The sequence below is a fragment of the Pan paniscus genome, chromosome 10 (genome assembly GCF_029289425.2).
Source record: "Pan paniscus chromosome 10, NHGRI_mPanPan1-v2.0_pri, whole genome shotgun sequence".
NCBI lineage: Eukaryota > Metazoa > Chordata > Mammalia > Primates > Hominidae > Pan > Pan paniscus.
The window spans coordinates 79,866,911-79,885,127 of record NC_073259.2 but is presented as its reverse complement, the minus strand read 5'-3'; the positions used below and the strand labels follow the sequence as shown (position 1 = coordinate 79,885,127).

At 40.9% G+C, this 18,217-nt stretch overlaps 1 protein-coding gene and 1 pseudogene across 4 annotated transcripts in view; one reads left to right on the top strand and one right to left on the bottom strand.

The window, feature by feature from the left end:
- TBC1D15 (TBC1 domain family member 15) overlaps positions 1-17,444 on the bottom strand; it is an 84,624-nt gene extending 67,180 nt beyond the window's left edge. For 2 of the 4 annotated variants that reach the window (XM_003832906.5, XM_003832905.6), the window contains exon 1: positions 17,322-17,444. In XM_003832906.5, coding sequence (XP_003832954.2) covers positions 17,322-17,417 — 96 coding nt within the window. In that variant the 5' untranslated portion in view covers positions 17,418-17,444. Of the gene's footprint in view, positions 1-2,286; positions 2,321-15,897; positions 16,021-17,321 lie in introns of those variants that run through there. The other 2 variants (XM_063593169.1, XM_063593170.1) reach the window with 2 other exon arrangements.
- Positions 2,570-12,163, top strand: LOC106635383 (magnesium transporter MRS2 homolog, mitochondrial-like; annotated as a pseudogene).
- Positions 17,445-18,217: the final 773 nt, after the last annotated feature.

Sequence of the window (18,217 nt, the reverse complement as noted above, 5' to 3'; positions counted from 1 at the left end):
GCTCCCCCACCCCCATCTCTTAAGAAAAAATAAATAAATTTAAAAAATTAAATTTAAAAAATTTTAAAAGAAAGCTTCAAATGCTTTTATCTGCTATGTAATATTTTTATTACGCATTACTTTACGAAAACATTTCTACGTTATCACATCTGACCCTCAAAATTCAGTTAGACAGATATTATCATTCCCATCTTGTAACTGAAAAAACTGCAAGAAAATCAAGTGATTTGCTCAAGGTTCTTCCACTGCTCTGGGGCTGAGACTCAAAGGTCTACTCTACAAGTTTTATTTGCCCAAAGAGTACATAATGAAAAAGGCTATCAACTTAAGGCTCAGCATATATGGACACTGACAAAATTGTTCCAATATCCTACGTGCTGTTTGCATCTCAATCTGTAGTATTCACCAACTACCAGTGCTGTGAACATGAGTAGGTCCTCTGTACTACAGGAAGCAAAGAAAGAGCATCAGCAGTCCCTTTCTTCCTTTCTACTACATAAGATTTGAGAGAAAATGAAGAGCTCACAGGAACAGTAGAAAAAAAAATAAGTCAGGAAAAAAAAGAAAAAAATATATATCCCAAGAAGGTAAAGGTCAATGGAAATTATAATCAGGAATCTGGCAAATTGAAGGCTAAAAGAAGAAAAAGACTTAAACAAAAGTCTACACTACCAGAGACATGCAACATGTTGGAGACTCCTCCCATAAGAAGCCAAATTCTACAAAGAATCAGCACCATGCATCTCAAACAGCAAAAGAATGTATAGGCAATACATTCTCATGACTGTTACCTTAGGGATACAGAGGCATCAATATGTAAAAACGGAATAGCCTAATCAGTTTCCCAGACCATATCTGAGATATTACTAAAAGTCTATATAAGACCCCCAAGCCTAACAACTTACTAATTTGAGATATTTTACAAGGGAACAAATTATATGGCAAAAACTTATCTAAAATACATCTCTAATGGGAATATAAATGATGTTTTCATTTCATCTTCCAGTTCATCTGGCAGAGAACAATGAATACGAAAACTGCTCAAAGGATACATAGTGTCAAAATCAAGTTGGGTGGTGTGGCAGTATGGGGGCAGGGTAAACCATAATTTCTGTATGGTCCAATCTTTAAAAATCAAGAAATAATGTATTTGATTAAATGAATTTAAATTGAAATTTGAACAAGATACCCCCCCCAAAAAAAACCACATACAATAACAAGACAAAAGGTGCAACTGATTAAGAAAAACAAAACTCTTAAAAACCCAGTAATACTAAGTAGAAGATATGGAAGAACCATTTTTTAAAAAAGACACAATAGCTATGTTTTAATACTACTACTAATAAAGAAATGCAAGAAAGTGATTATGATAAAAGTTAGAATAACGGTTTCTTAGGAGACAAGGGGTGGTACATGGAAGGTCATCTGGAGTTATTGGCAAACGTCTTTTTTTTTTTTTTTTTTTTTTTTTTGAGATGGAGTCTCGCTCTGTTGCCCAGGCTGGAGTGCAGTGGTGCGATCTTGGCTCACTGCAAGCTCTGCCTCCAGGGTTCACAACATTCTCCTGCCTCAGCCTCCCGAGTAGCTGGGACTACAGGCACCCACCACCACGCCTGGCTAATTTTTTTGTATTTTTAGTAGAGACAGGGTTTTACCGTGTTAGCCAGGATGGTCTCAATCTCCTGGCAAAGGTCTATTTTTTAACCTAAGCTGTGATTACAAGTTTGCCTTATGATTCGTTCAGCTATATGGTAAGTATGATTTTCACTATATGAATTTTTACAACAAAAATGCTAAAAATTACTGGTGATAAACACAAAATGATACGGTTTGACTGTATCCCCACCCAAATCTCATCTCAAATTGTAATCCCCACGTTGAGGGAGGAACCCAGTGGGAGGTGACTGGATCATAAGGACAGTTTCCCCCATGCTGTTCTCAGGATAGTGAGGGAGTTCTCACAAGGTCTTATGGTTTAAAAGTGGCAGTTTCCCCTAAGCACTCTCTCTCTCCTGCCGCCATGTAAGACATGCTTTGCTTCCGCTTCCCCTTCGCCTTCTGCCATGAAGTTTCCTGAGGCCTCCCCAGCCATGCGAAACCGTGAGTCAATTAAACCTCTTTCCTTTATAAAATACCTAGTCTCAGGTATTTCTTTATAGCAGTGTGAAAACGAACTAATACACAAAATGTAAAGTCTTAAATAGGATCTAAATCAAATCTCAAGGGTACTGAAGGAATTTTGTCTGATGGAAAACATGATACAAATTCAACAATGAAAAAATATACCTTGAGAAAAAGAAAAGGAAGAACAGATCAAAGATTTGAGGAAGTAGCACCACCTGTCACCAAGCGAATCTGCAAAAGAAGGTTGGGGGGAGAGGAATGCAATTGTTTTGGAAGATTATACAGACTATCAATGAGAAGGAAGAAAAAAGACACTTTAATACAAATTACAAACTGGTATAAAACCACTCTATGTATATGATGATGACCTTCAGCTATCCAAACATCTACTGGCACATTCTCTAATACATACCATCTGTTAAAATTCTTGAATATCTTGCTGATAATGTCGCCTGTCAGAAGGTACAGAACAGAAAAGAGAATTAATGCAGACCAACAAGAAGGAAATGGTAAAATCTTGGGAGAAAAAAACCATCTTAAGAGTTCATAACAACAAAGAGAACAAATTTGGAACACATACATTCAGCCTACGATTGAAGGGGAAAAAAGATGTACAGAAGAGATAGGTATTAATTCCACCAAAAACAGAAAGGAAAAAGAAACCCTATATAAAAACTTCCACTTCTGGCCAAGATGGAATGACAGGCTGTATTTAACCTCCCACCAGAAAAATAATAATAATAATAAACTAAACTAAAAATACTGACCAACCTATGAAACAATGGTTTTCATGATACTCCCCATCAAACAATGAAGGATAGTGACTATTGAGAGAAAGGAACCAAATGAAGAGAGCAATACAATTGTCTAGCTTTATGTTGTGTGTTCCCAGCTATGGGAAAGGGAGAGAAAACTCAGAAGGTGTCCAGTGAGGAGAGAGATGTGGGAAATAGGGGATGCCAATACAGCTAGAGTTCACAGGAGAAAGTACCAGAGAAAAGAGAAGAACACACAGGGAACTCAAGAAATCTGCAGTCTTCCTCGAGTATTCAGCAGAGTATGGAACAGTGCATGTTTGTCAGTAAACTCTTCAAGGCGAGAGGGAAACTATTAGAAGAAACTATCTGCAGGCTCACATAACTGTTTGCACCAGCCAGAGTGGGAAATCTCATAATTCACAAAGCACTCCCTTGCCTCATCTGTGAGGCAAAATTAGTTCTGTACTAAATGCAGTGCTGATACCATTTAGCAAAGTTTAAAAGCAAGACCCAAAAGTACCCAACTGACTCCAAGCAACTTAAGTGCCTTCTAACACAAAACTCAATAGTATTTTACAGAACACAAAAATATCTAGCACCCAAAAAGAGAATTCAACATATCTGACATCCAGTAAAAAATTTACCACTAAGGCATGCTAAGATCCAGGAAAATATGACCTATAACAAAAAAAGTAATCAATTACAATTGACCACAAAACAACACAAATAGCAGTGAAGGATATTAAAGTATTATTTTAAGTCTATCCCATATGTTCAAGACACTAAAGTCACAACTCGGCCAGGTGCAGTGGCTCACGCCTGTAATCCCAGCACTCTGGGAGGGTGGTATGGTTTGGATCTGTGTCCCTGCCCAAATTTCATGTTAAATTGTAATCCCCAATGTTGGAGGCAGGGCCTGGTGGGAGGTAATGGAATTATGCGGGCAGTTTCTCACAGTTTAGCACCATCTCCCTTGGTGCTGTCATGTCAATAGTGAGTTCTCCTGAGATCTGATTTTGTTTAAAAGTATGTGGCACCTCCCCTCTCTCTATTCCTCCTGCTCTATGTGAAGTGTTGGCTCGCTCTTTGCCTTCCGCCATGATTGTAAGTTTCCTGAGGCCTCCCTAGAACCTGAGCAGATGCCAGCACCACACTTCCTTTACAACTTGAAGAACTGTGAGCCAATTAAACCTCTTTTCTCTATAAATTGCCCAGTCTCCGATATTTCTTTATAGCAGTGAGTATTGACTAATACAGAAAATTGGTACCAGAAATGGGCATTGCTATAAAAACACCTTAAAATGTGGATGCAGCTTTGGAAGTGGGTAACAGACAGAGGTCAGAAGAGTGTGGAGGGCTCAGAAGATAGGAAGATGAGGGAAAGTTTGGAATTTCCTAGAGACTGGTTGAACGGTTGTGACCAAAATACTGGCAGTGATACAGAGAGTGAAGGCCAGGCTGAGGAGGTCTCAGATGGAAATGAGGAACTACTGGGAACTGGAGTAAAAGTCACTTTTGCTATGTCTTAGCAAACAGCCTGGCTGCACTGTGCCCCTGCTCTAGGGATCTGTGGAACTTGGAACTTGAGATGGATGATTTAGGGTATCCAGTGGAAGAAATTTCTAAGCAGCAAAGTCTTCAAGATGTGGCCTGGCTGTTTCTAACAACCTATGCTCATATGCATACGCAAAGAAATGACCTGAAACTGGAACTTATATTTAAAAGGTAAGCAGGACATAAAAGTTTAGAAAATTTGCATCCTGGCCATGTGGCAATAAAGAAAAGCCCATTTTCAGGAGAGGAATTCAAACCCATCGCAGAAATTTGCATAACTACCAGAAAGGCAAGTGCTGATAGCCAAGACAATGGGGAAAAGGCCTTGAAGGCATTTCAGAGACCTTTGCAGCAGCCATTCCCATCACAGGACCAATGCATAGGAGGGAAAAATTGTTTCCTTGGCCAAGCCCAGGGCCCTGCTGCCCTGCACAACCTCAGGACACTGCTCCCTGCATCCCAGACACTCCAGCTCCAGCTGTGACTCAAAAGGGCCCAGGTAAAGCTCAGGCTGCTGGGCCCTTTTGAGGCCCACAAGGTGCAAGCTATAAGCCATAGTAGTTTCCACATGATGTTAAGCCTGCAGGTGCACAGAATGCAACAGTTGAAGCTTGAGAGTCTCTGCCTAGAATTCAGAGGATGTATGGAAAAGCCTGGTAGTCAAAGCAGAACCCTGCTGCAGGGGCAGAGTCCTCATGAAGAACCTCTACTAGGGCAGTGAGGAGGAGAAATGTAGGATTGGTGCCTCCACAAGGGCACTGCCTAGTGGAGCTGTGAGAAGAGGGCCACTGTCCTTCAGGCCCCAGAATGATAAATCCACCAAGAGCTTGCACTCTTAGCCTGGAAAAGCCACAGGCACACAATACCAGCCCTTGAGAGCACCCACAGGGGCTGAGCCCTGCAACGCCACAGGGCAGAGCTGTCCAATGCCTTGGGTGCCCACCCCTTGCATCAGTGTGCCCTGGGTGTGGGACATGAAGTCAAAAGAGATTATTTTGGAGCTTTAAGATTTAATGACTGCCCTGCTGGGTTTCAGGCTTGCATGTGCCTGTAGCCCCTTTCTTTTGGCCGATTTTTCCCTTTTGGAATGGGAGTATTTACCCAATGCCTATAACCCCATTGAATCTTGGGAGTAACTAACTTGTTTTTCATTTTACAGCCTCACAGGTGGAAAGGACTAGCCTTGTCTCAGATGAGACTTTGGACTTCTGAGTTAATGCCGGAAATGAGTTAAGACTTTGAGGGACTACTGGGAAAGTATGATTCTACTATGAAATGTGATAAGGAAATGGAGATTTGGGAGGGGCCAGAAGAGGAATGATATGTCTCATGTTGAATTATAATACCCAATGTTGGAGGTGGGGTCTGGGGGGAGGTAATAGTGGGGGTGGTTTCTCATGGTTTAACACCGTCCACTCTTGATGCTGTCATCACAATAGTGAGTTCTCATGAGATCTGGTTGTTTAAAAGTGTGTAGCACCTCCCCCTCCCCCTTCCTCCTGCTCTATGTGACATGTTGGCTTGTTCTTTGCCTTCCACCATGAATGTAAGTTTCCTGAGGCCTCCCAGAAGCTGAGCAGATGCCAGCATCATGCTTCCTGTACAGCCTGTAAAACTATGAGCCAATTAAACCTCTTTTATCTATAATTACCGAGTCTCAGGTATTTCTTTCTTTTTTTTTTTTTTTTGAGATGGAGTGTTGCTCTGTCACCAGGCTGAGTGCAGTGGCACAATCTTGGCTCACCACAAGCTCTGCCTCCCGGGTTCAAGCGGTTCTCCTGCCTTAGCCTCCCAAGTAGTTGGGACTACAGGCGCGCGCCACAACACCTGGCTAATTTTTGTATTTTTAGTAGAGACGGGGTTTCACCATGTTGCCGAAGATGGTCTCGATCTCCTGACCTCATGATCCGCCCACCTCGGTCTCCCAAGGTGCTAGGATTACAGGCGTGAGCCACTGCGCCCGGCCTCAGCTATTTCTTTATAGCAATGTGAAAACTAACTAATACAGAGGCCCAGGTACGAGGATCGCCTTGAGGGCAGGAGTTCAAGACCAGCCTCGGCAACACAGCTAGACCCCATGTCCACAAAACAAAAAAAATAGCCAGGCATGGTGGCACATGCCTGTAGTCCTAGCTACCTGGGAGGCTGAGGTGGAAGGATCACTTGAGCCCAGGAATTCAAGGTTGTAGTGAGCTATGATCATATCACTGCACTTCAGCCTGGGCAACAGAACAAAAACTCGGCAGCTGCCTGTGGCTGTGCAGCCAACCTGCTCAGAAGGAGCTGGGTAGCCCACCGTGCGAACCCCGCCGGCTCCACATGGCAGGTGAAATGCACTGGTTTAGAACTTCTGATGTCTTTCAAACCACTCTAGCCAGTGTAGCCCCAGTATTTACCATGACAAAATTTGACAGAGAAATGTTACTTCTTTTGAAAGGAAGAAAACTGAGTTATACCAAGAGTTAGGTCTTCAAGCCAGAGATCTGAGATTTCACTATGTAATGAGTATCACAGCCAGAAATAATAGGATTATCATGAGAATGGAGTATTTGAAAGCTGAGATAACTCCAGAGTGTCTTCTGATATTAGATTATCATAATTTAAACTCACAGCGATGGCTGCTCTGGGACCTCTCTTCACAATTGTCTGGAGAGGCTCAACTTGTTAGAAACCCTTTAATTTTTTGAGTTTAGAGCTATAGAAGCACTCCTGCAATACTGGATCAACACCCTTCAGGGGAAACTTAGCCTTTTCCAGCCACTGATCCTCAAGACACTGGAAGTTTTGGTGGACCCCAAACATTCTTCTATAGACAGAAGCAAACTCCACATTTTACTACAGAATGGCAAAAGTCTATTAGAGTTAGAAACAGATATTAAAATTTTCAGAGTCAATTTTGGAGATCCTGGATGAGAAAGAGTTGCTAGAAGAGCTCTATCAAAATGGAGTGACCCCCGAGTCTTTGAAAAGAGCAGTAATGGGACTGATCATGCAGAGGAGATAGAGTTGCTGATGGAAAACTACTACCGACTAGCTGACGATGTCTCCAATGCAGCTTAGGAGCTTAGGGTACTGACTGATGATTCACAAAGTATTATTTTCATCAATCTGGACAGCCACTGTAACGTGATAATGAAGTTCAATCTATAGCTGACCATAAGAACCTTCTCTCTTTCACTCTTTGGAGTAATGGGAGTTGCTTTTGGAATGAGTTTGGAATCTTCCCTTGAAGAGGCCCATGGAGTGTTTTGACTGATTACAGGAATTATGTTCATGGGAACTGGCTCAGCTGGAGGCGCCTGCTTTCATTCCTTGGACAACAGCTAGAAGCTCCATTGCCTCCTATGATAGCCTCCTTACCTAAAAAGATTCTTCTGGCAGATAGAAGCATGGAACAAAGAACAGCCTCAGACCTGATGCACTTGGATCAGGCAGGAGTATCCTAACAAACCATGAGGAACAACCCTATGGACACTGAAGTTTTTTGGGTTTTTTTGTTTTTTTGTTTTTTGATAATCACAGTTAACTTCTGATACTTTTATTATTTTCTTGTATGGAGTCAGACACTTGAAAAAAATTAATATCTGATGACAAAATATTTTGGCAGTCACAATACTAGAACTTGATTGCATTTCCAGAATTCTGAGTTAAAGAAACAAAGTGTTTGCTTTGTAACAGGCCAAAATTCTATTTCCTGCAAACTTTAAATGCTGTTTTTATAGACATGATATGAGGCAACAGAAGAACAGACAGTTGTATAGATTTTATTTAATTTATACATAACAAGAAAAGTATAATTTCAGGCTGAATGAAGCCTAGGAGCTTGACAAACCCATAGGAAGCCATAGTTCTTTGTTACCACAGGGAATTACGTCTAAGTGAATTTCCTGATTCTCAGGTGACTAAAAAGCTAGCACTCTATGTATTAACCTTAAAACAAACTCTGAAAGTTTGTGCTTTAAAAAACAAACTTTGACATAACATTATTTTCTTAGATTTGGCCCCCCTTTTATATAAGATGAATAAAAATAAATAATTTTTTAAAAAGACCCAAATGAACTTGTATTAAAAGGATTTGTATCCAGAATATAAAATCCAGGACATAAAAAGAACACTAAAAACTCAATGACAAAAAAAACACAGTTTGAAAAAAAATAAGCAGAAGATTTAAACAGACACTTCATCAAAGAAGATACAAGGACAGCAAATAAGCACATGGAAAAATACTCAACACCATTAGTCATTACAGAAATGTAAACTGAAACCATAATGAAACACTATTACACACCTATTAGAATGGCTAAAATTAAAATGACTGACATTAAATATAGGCAAAAATATGAAGCAACTGGAACTTTCATACACTGCCAGTGGAAATATAAAACACTACACCTACTTTGGAAAACAATTTGGCAGTGTGTTAAAATGCTACACACACAACTAATATATATGATCCAGCCACCCCATTCCCAGGTATCCAATCAAGAAAAATGAAAGCATATTTTCATAAAACACATATACCAATGCTCAGAGCAGCTTTATTTTATTTTATTTATTTGTTTGTTTTATTATTTTTTTCGAGACAGAGTTTCGCTCTTGTTGCCCAGGCTGGCGTGCAGCGGCAAGATCTTGGCTCACCGCAACCTCTGCCTCCTGAATTCAAGCGATTCTCCTGCCTCAGCCTCCCGAGTAGCTGGGATTACAGGCATGCACCACCATGCCCAGCTAGTTTTGTATTTTTAGTAGAGACAGGGTTTCTCCATGTTGGTCAGGCTGGTCTTGAACTCCTGGCCTCAGGTGATCCACCCACCTCGGCCTCCCAAAGTGCTGGGATTACAGGTGTGAGCCACGGCACCTGGCCTAAGAGTAGCTTTATTTGTAACAGTCAAAGTGGAAATAACCCAAATGTCTATCAAACACATGACTAGATAAACAAAATGTGGTATACCCATACAATGAATATTATTTGTGGGGTTTTTTTTTTCGAGACAGTCTCGCTCTGTCACCCAGGCTGGAGAGCAGTGGCACAATCTCGGCTCACTGTAACCTCTGCCTCCCATGTTCAAGCAATTCTCCTGCCTCAGCCTCCCGAGTAGCTGGAATTACAGGCACATACCACCATACCCAGCTAATTTTTGTATTTTTAGTAGAGACAAGGTTTCACTATGTTGGTCAGGCTGGTCTCGAACTCCTTACCTCGTGATCCACCCACCTCAGCCTCTCAAAGTGCTGGGATTACAGGCGTGAGCCACCGTGCCTGGCCCAATGGATATTATTTGGAAATAAAAAAAAACTAATGATACATACAACAACATGAATTTCAAAATAATTATCCTGAATAAAGAAAGCCATACAAAAACAGAGTATATACTATATAATTCCATTTATATGAAGTTCTAGAAAATTAAAACTAATTTATAGTGACCAAAAAATGCTCAGTGGTTGCCTGAGGACACATGGAGTGATGGAGTACAGTGAGTCACGAGAAAACTAACAGAGGTGGTGAAAACATCATTATCTTAATTGTGTTCATGGATTCATGGTGTACACAAATGTCAAAGTTGTATACTCTAAATACATGTGGCCTAGCATATCAATTGTATCTCAAAAATAGCTGTATAGGCCAGGTACAGTGCCTCACCTGTAATCCCAGCACTTTAGGAGGCCAAGGTGAGCGGATCACTTGAGGCCAAGAGTTCTAAGCAGACGGAGCAACATGGCAACACCCCATCTCTACAAAAAATACAAAAACTAGCTGGGTGTGATGGTGCATGCCTTTAGTCCCAGCTACTCAGCAGGCTGAAGTGGGAGGATCACTAGAGCCCAGGAGGCGGAGGCTGCAGTAAGCCGAGATCACACACTGCACTCCAGCCTGGGCCACGGACCAAGGGCATGTCTCAGGACAAAAAAAAAAAAAAAAAAAAAAAGCTGTATAAAAAATAATTTACATAGAAAGTCCATTGTTGTAAACAGTAAAAACCTAATTAAAAATAAATACATACATACATGAGGACATTCTCACTAAAAAGAAAGAAATTAGTCCTGCCTCAAAAAAAAATTAACAATCATACCCGCACTTAGCTGGGAATCAGGTGTTCATAGGAAGCAAAATATATCAAGAGCATTCAATGACTTGCCACTTGGTGGTGCTAAACTGACTGTATAAAACTCAATTCAACGAACTTTTATGAAGCAATTATGTGCCAGACATCATAAAGAACAGAGAGATTAAAAGGTATTAGAGTTCCTTGCTTGTCTGTACCTGGCAAAATTATTAAAAAGGTAAAGAAGGAATATTCTAAGTGTAAAAATACTACAAAAAAAAGGAGGAAAGTTTTCCTTTTGGGATAAAAATGTCTCATGCCCTCCAGGCTCTTATTTATTCTTAAATATTTGCTAAGATGCCCAAGCAGATAAGTACATTTATAAAACTTCCAATGATGGCCTGCTGAAAGCAACAGAAACTGTATTTTGTTTTTCTCCTCTAGCAAAGGAGCTATGTCAGATATACCTTTTTAAAAGAGTTCTGGTGACCACAGCAAACATTTTAGAATAAATTTTCTCACCTCTAATTTAGCAAAAGTTTTAATTAAAAAGCAAAAATGAGGCAGAAAAACAGATAAATTCAACTTTTAGACAGAATGAACTTTTGCACAATCCAACTCAAGAACATCCTTCCTGACACAAAGAGCTGGAAAAAATAAGGAAGTTTCACAATACAGTAGTAATTTTTTATACTGTCCCTACACTTAATACTGAATTTTTACTTATATTATGATTATTATAATTTTTATTTATTTCCAAAAATGGAAGATAAAGGAAAACTTCAACCCAAATATTTTAAATGTAGCAGTAAGTTTAGGGTAAAATTATTGCCCTAAATCATTCTCCAAACTTGGAAACCCATCACCTATCATACACAACATGCATTCTTAACTTTAGCAATTATGTGAACTTACAGGCTAATATAACAACCAAAAAAGGTACAAAAGTTCAGTTTCTTTCAAAACTATTTGGCATACAGATGATAATTTGAGCATATGGTTCCAGAAAGCATCCCCAGGAAATGGGAGACTGAGCATCCTAATGGGCTCCACACCCAAATATCTAAGCACCTACTTGGTATCTCCATTTCAATAAGGCATCTTAATCTCATGAGTTCTATCTAAACCTGCTCTTCTTCTATATTCCCAATTCTGTCAAAGATATCTCATCCACCCAGTTATTCTAAATGCTTCTTTCACCATCCAGACCCTATAACCTAAGTCCCTCGAACCTTCTCCTCTGACACTGGCCCCTTATCATTTCTAGCCTAAGTCACTAAAATAACATTCTGATCTCTCTTCTTCTGATCTAGTCACCTTCCAATAATCTGTCTAAGGTGCATAATGTATAACCACTGCCCAAACTAACCTTTACAAAATGTCCATCTGGTTATACCACACAGGGGCTTAAAAATCTTCTGACTTCACCCTTTACCTCTACAGTGAGGCTATACTTCCTGATACTCCCCAACACATAAAACATTTCTGCCCTGGGCCATTGTGAACTCTGTTACCCAAAAGCTTTGTGCCTTTTTTCAGGTGTATTCTGTTCCATCTACCTGGAACACCCTTTTATCCTTTCTCTCTGCAAATAACTTCTACTAAATCCTTCAGAAAAGAACATAAGCAATAGCCTGCCCAAATTCTTTGAACTACTCTCCATTCCACTTAATCTGATTTAGAAGTTTCTTTACTCATGCATTCAGCACATTTATGAGCACCAACCACATGCTGGAAATAAAAGGTGTCAGTGGCAAAAACACACATAAGGTAAAGTGTCTGACTAAACTAGCAGTATTATGTAAGCCAGTAAATCAATGTATATAGTAGAGTGTAATAGAGGAATGCAGAGAATCCTGAATGAGGTACCATTTTCAGTTACTTCTTCAATAAATATACAGTAAACGCCTACCATGTGCCAGGTACAGAGCAAGCTACTAGGTGTAAATAAGTAAGATTCAGTCACTGCCTCCACAGCAGTTACAATCTAATGGGATGACAAGAAAACAGACAATTACAACATGTAATTGTACCAACAGGCTGCCACAGCAAGCCCTAATAAATGCTATCTTACCTAGATTTAGGAGGCTCAGGCAGAGTGAGAATCAGGAAAACTTACCTAGAGCGACATATAAACTGAGATCTAAATAATGGCAATTTTAATTAGTAGAGGGTATAGGGAAGCAGAGGATATATGTTCTTAGCAGAGGATATATTTTATACAGAGCAGTAGTTCACTGCATGATTGAAACCCAAATACCAGAGAGTAGAGTCTAAATAGTTTAGAAACAAAAACAGAGACCAGATCAGATCATAAAGGGCTGCATAAGCCATACTAAAGAATTTAGGAGTTTGAAATTTATCCTGAAGACAGACAAAAGCAACTAGAAATTTGCCTTTTCTAAGCCAATAAAGTGGCTGCAGGGCCAAGAACGAACAGCTGCAGTAATCCAGGGAGGGAGAGACTCATGGTTGCTTGAACTAAGGCAATGGTAGTGGGGATGAGGAAAGGCAGATGGCTTAGAAAGATATTTAGAAGATCAAAATGACAAGACTTCATGACTGATTAAATGTGAGAGGTGAAGGGGAGAACAGTCAAGGACAAAACTGTGTAGATGAGGTTATTTACTGAGAGGGAGAACAGAAAGAAGAAAGCAAACTGAGTTTTATTTGGGATGTGTTAATGAGTAATGACTATGGAACTAAAAAAATGCACAATACAGGTGGTTGTAAGGGCAATACATCACGGATAGTCTTAAGTGAAGAATGCTTTGAGATATAGAGAATGGTACAACTCTCAAGGAAGAGCAACTGGCAGAACTATTATTGCTTCTCAAGGATATTGGTGTGCCAAGAGAAGTCAGATAGGAGACGTGAATAATTTAAGAGTTGGAGGAGATACACAGTCAGCGCTGCAATGAACCATGATCACACCACTGCACTCCAGCCTGGGTGACAGAGCAAGACTGTCCCAAAAATAAATTAACAATAATAATAATAATAATACAAGTCTGTGTTTAACCACCCTTGTATCCAAAGAACTCAGCACATAGGAGGTACTAAAACGTTTTTTGAACTAAAGAATGCCAGAAAAATTTAAAAATAAGACATACTCCTATTATACCCTAGTTAACTACCATGTTAAAAGATCCAGTCTAGGAAAACAAGTCTCCAGGAAAATCTAGATACTAAGAATATTCATCTTTCTAAAGCACAAAAATTTTATAGGACTATGAGCATATTTAAAAAGAATTGGTTAGGGCCAATTTTAAGCTACAAAATAAATTGTTACTAAAAATGACATCACAAATTCTAATTAAGAAAAAAAACAGCTGATTTCCCTATTGTTTCAAGTAATTTTCTTTTTCATTTTTTGAAACACAGTATGCCCGTTGCCCAGTCTGAACAAGTGGCACAATCTCAGCTCACTGCACTGGTTTCAAGCGATTCTCCTGCCTTAGCCTCCTGAGTACCTGGGACTACAGGCGTGTACCACCATGCCCGGCTTTTGTATTTTTAGTAAAGACAGAGTTTCACCATGCTGGCCAGGCTGGTCTCAAATTCCCGACCTCAAGTAATCCACCCACCTCAGCCTCCTAAAGTGATGATTACAAGCATGAGCCACCGTGCCCAGCCAGTAATTTTCAATAGAAAGAAATTCTAATACACTAACAGGAAAACCTAGAGTGAATGAAGTGTACTACAATAGGATTTTACAACTCTGAAACAAAAGAGCTATTAATGGACCCATTTCTCCCACTCTAATCCCTCCTCATTTTCTTTTCTTTTTTTTTTTTTTTTTTTTTTTTTTTGAGACAGGGTCTTGGTCTGTCACCCAAGCTGGAGTGCAGTAGCACCATCATAGCTCACTGCAGCCTCCAAGTCCCAGGCTCAGGCAATCTTCCCACCTCAGCCTCCCAAGTAGCTGGGACAACAGGCACATGTCACCACAACTAGCTAATTTTTTTATTTTTCATAGAGACAGGGTCTAGTTATGTTGCCCAAGCTGGTCTTGAACTCCTGAGCTCAAGTGATCCTCCCACCTCAGCCTCCCAAAGTGCTGGGATTACAGGCCTGAGCCACGGCACCTGGTTCCTCATTTTCTCATACCTTCTTGCTTCTTCCTCTTCACTGAATACCTATTATGTGCCAGAATCTATGTTAGGGGCAGATGAAACATTTCAGGATCTGACCTCATGATGATTAGTTCAGTCTACAGTTTCTAATATATTTACTCATTAATCCTCATACCAAGCATAAAGTAGGTACTGTTATCATATCACAGATGAGGATACTGAAGTACAGAGAAGTTAAGTAATTTTACTGAAGTCGCTTGTAAATGTGTGGAGATAATTTCTGAAACTAGTTTGGTTTCAGAGACCAAGCTCTTAACCATTACCTTTTGCTGCTTCCCTACAAGACAGAGATTAACTTCCTCCATCACTTTCCGAAACTCCAAGTTCAAAGCAAGTAGAGTTGTAAGAAAAGTTACATCCTAGGTGGAGACACTGAGAGACTCTAATTCAACAGAGCTGGTAGCCCACCATCTGTACTTTTATTAAAAAGTATCACGAGTGATTTTTGTGAGCCTTGGTTAACATTCACTCCCCTGGACTTCTAAACTAGAACTCTTAGCTAAAACTTGAAGGGAGAGGGGAGATGAATAAATAAACATACACACACATTTTCTCCCCATCCCCTTTCCTAAAGAAAAAAGATTAGGAAGTAGGGAAGCATAAAGGTATCATGTCTTTTTATGTTACATTAACCAGCTTTCATTATTATTATTATTATTATTATGCTGACGATAAAAAAGTGAAGAGTTTTCATTTGCTTTTTAAATCAAGAGATTATCAGGTTTGCGCATTAGAAAAATAACTCCAGTGGTGGTGTAGAGAAGATTAAGGGCAGAGACTGTAGAAAAGGTGTAAAATCAGCCAAGAAATCAAGAATAGAAGCAGACTAAAAGCCTGAACTATGCGCTGATAGTAAAGAAGATGCAGTAAATTTAAGAAACCTCTTAAGGTAAAACTGGTAGGACATGGTTATTGATTAGAGAGTGTTATAGGAATGAATGCCTCCAAGTATGTTTAACATGCAACCAGGTGAAAGATGATGCCATTAAACCAGATCTGAACTTACTGAGAGAAGAACAAGTGGGTTTTGTTGGTCATGATAGTATTACTTGGGAGAGGAGCAGCTTTTGGCATGGAAAACTAGTTTCAGTGGAGTGATGGCAACAGATGTGAATTTGCAGTGAATGAGAATAAATGAGGTTATGAAGCAGAATTACTAAATATAAGTCTCATTTTAAGAAGTCAGACTATGAAAGGTAGTGGCTGCAAAGAGTGAAAAATGTTTTTCATTTCACAACTCTGCTTCATTGCCTCAAGGATTCTTTCAAAATCAATCCAAACCTGAAAGAGGGAGATGTTTAAACGGAAGGGATCCCCTCTTGAAAAGTCCCAGCCTGGATCAGTTTAGATGGAAAATCAAACAGGATAATCTTCAAATATGCAGTAAGTCAAGCAGTATATCAGCATCCACCCTGAATATAAAAAGAAAAAAACTGACAAGACAACCAAGGAGCACGAATAATCCAAAAAAGGATGCCCACCTATCCTTTAAAAGAGCCAGTACGTACAAGTGTGTAATTTTATGTTTTTTTAAAAAAAATTTATATAACCCTAACAACTCCAATACAAGAAATAATGATTGGCATCTCCTCCATTCTACAGAGAAAGAACGCGAAAAGACAAAAGTCACAATTGCTCAATTTTCCAAGGTCATACTTCAGATTAACAGCAAAACCAAGCCCATATTTGTCATTCAGCCGCCTAGTCTAATACTCCAAACACCAAACCACAACCGCTGTCAAATAATTCAAAATGGGGTAGGGAAAGCAACAGGGAGACATGAGTGAAACTCAAGGAACAGAGGACGCTATCTGCAATGAGTAAACAACCATTAGTGTTCGATGAGTCACTTCAGTTGATTCCAGCTGTTTATGAAATACTCCTGCACTGGGAAATACTACCGGTGGCATATCATAAAGCTGATAGCCCTAACTATGCATAAGATGTGCCCTCGGAACGCGAATAGGCACTATTCGACGAAATCTCCGCACGTAATTCTAGTTTCCAACGAAATTAGGAGTGTCACTGACCACCTCCGTAAACCAGCATGACCAATACTCCTACTGAAATGCCTAGGAAATAAATATTTGAATGGACGCCTTCCTAGACAAGCACAGGATGGTGTAAATCTCCATTTCTCTCAGGAAACACGTCCTGCTGCTCACAACCACCAACCAACTCAGCAGCTTGGTAAAAACAAGACCCAATACACTGGTTTCTTCTAAGCGCACAGCTAGCTGCCTAGCACCTATTCAGCTCCTCCCGAAGGAAGCATAAACATCTTCACCAAAGTGTAGCAAAGAAGACAGAGGCAAGTCGGGTTAACGCTTCAAAGAGAGAAAAGACGTTGGAGTCAGAAGAGTAGACATAAAGAACTAGAGTCACGAAACAGTGAATCGGGGGAAAAAAGGAACTAGAGAGCCACCTGTCCCTTAGTAAAGGTAATACGAATAAAAGCCTCTCTGCTCTGGGGCAGAAGAGCGCCGAGGCCTAGCTGGCCTTGGAGCAGTAGCCGGCTCTATAACTCCGCGGCTGAACTGGCATTCTCGGGAAACCAGCTGGTACCACCCAGTCTTCTCCTACAGACGCCACGGGTTGTCCGGACACAGAAAGTCCCTCGTGTCCCTCCCCCAACCAGCTGCCAGGGAGCAAAAGCATCCCCGTCCCAGAGAAAAGCCGAGGTCTTCCTGGAGGCCGTTACCTACCTTCCCGCTCACAACACCCGCCGCCGCCATGTTTCCTGCGCGTGCCTGGTAATGACGTAGCAGAACCTCACGTGTCTCTCGGACATACAACAACATCCGGCAAAACTACAATAACATCCGGGCGGGAAAGGGGCGGGGAGTGGCGGGAAGGGAGTGGAGGAAAGGGGCCGGGCGGAAAAAAGCCGCCTGACGCGTGCGTGCTGAACTGGGCTCAGAGACGGCTGGGGTGGAGTCTCAGGCCTAACGCTACGCTTGTGCTTGCCCCACGTCCTCCCCAAGGAAGACTGCTAAAATAATGTGTACCTTACTTGTATTGGAGTTTGTCGAGACTCTGAAGCTAGCGCAGGCCACGCCAGTTTGGTGAGATGAAACGAATACCATACTGGAAGCCAGCAAGATTTGTCCTGGTTTTTTGTTGTTGTTGTAGAAAAGGAGTCTCGCTCTGTCGCTCAGGCTGGAGTGCAGTGGCGCGATCTCGGCTCATTGCAGCCTCCGCCACTCGGTTCAAGCGATTCTCGAGCCTCAGCCTCCCGGGTAGCTGGGATTACAGGCGCGCGACAAACGCCCAGCTAATTTTTAAATTTTTATTAGAGACGAGATTTCGCCAGTGTTGCCCAGGCTGGTCTCGAACTCCTGACTTCAGGTGATCCGTCCGCTTCAGCCTTTGCCCAGAGAGCTGGGATTACAGGCTTGAGCCACCGCGCCCAGCCCATTAGCCTGGTTTTGTGGCAGTAGGCAAATCACCAGTGCACTCGAAACCTCAGTTTCTTATAGTAAAATCGAGATAGTGGCGTTGCGGTGAAGATCCAAGAAAGAGCAGCACTAACATGGAGATATCCCAGGCACTATACATGGAGACTTTTCCCCTCTGTATATGAGGTTTCTCTATTTGTCTG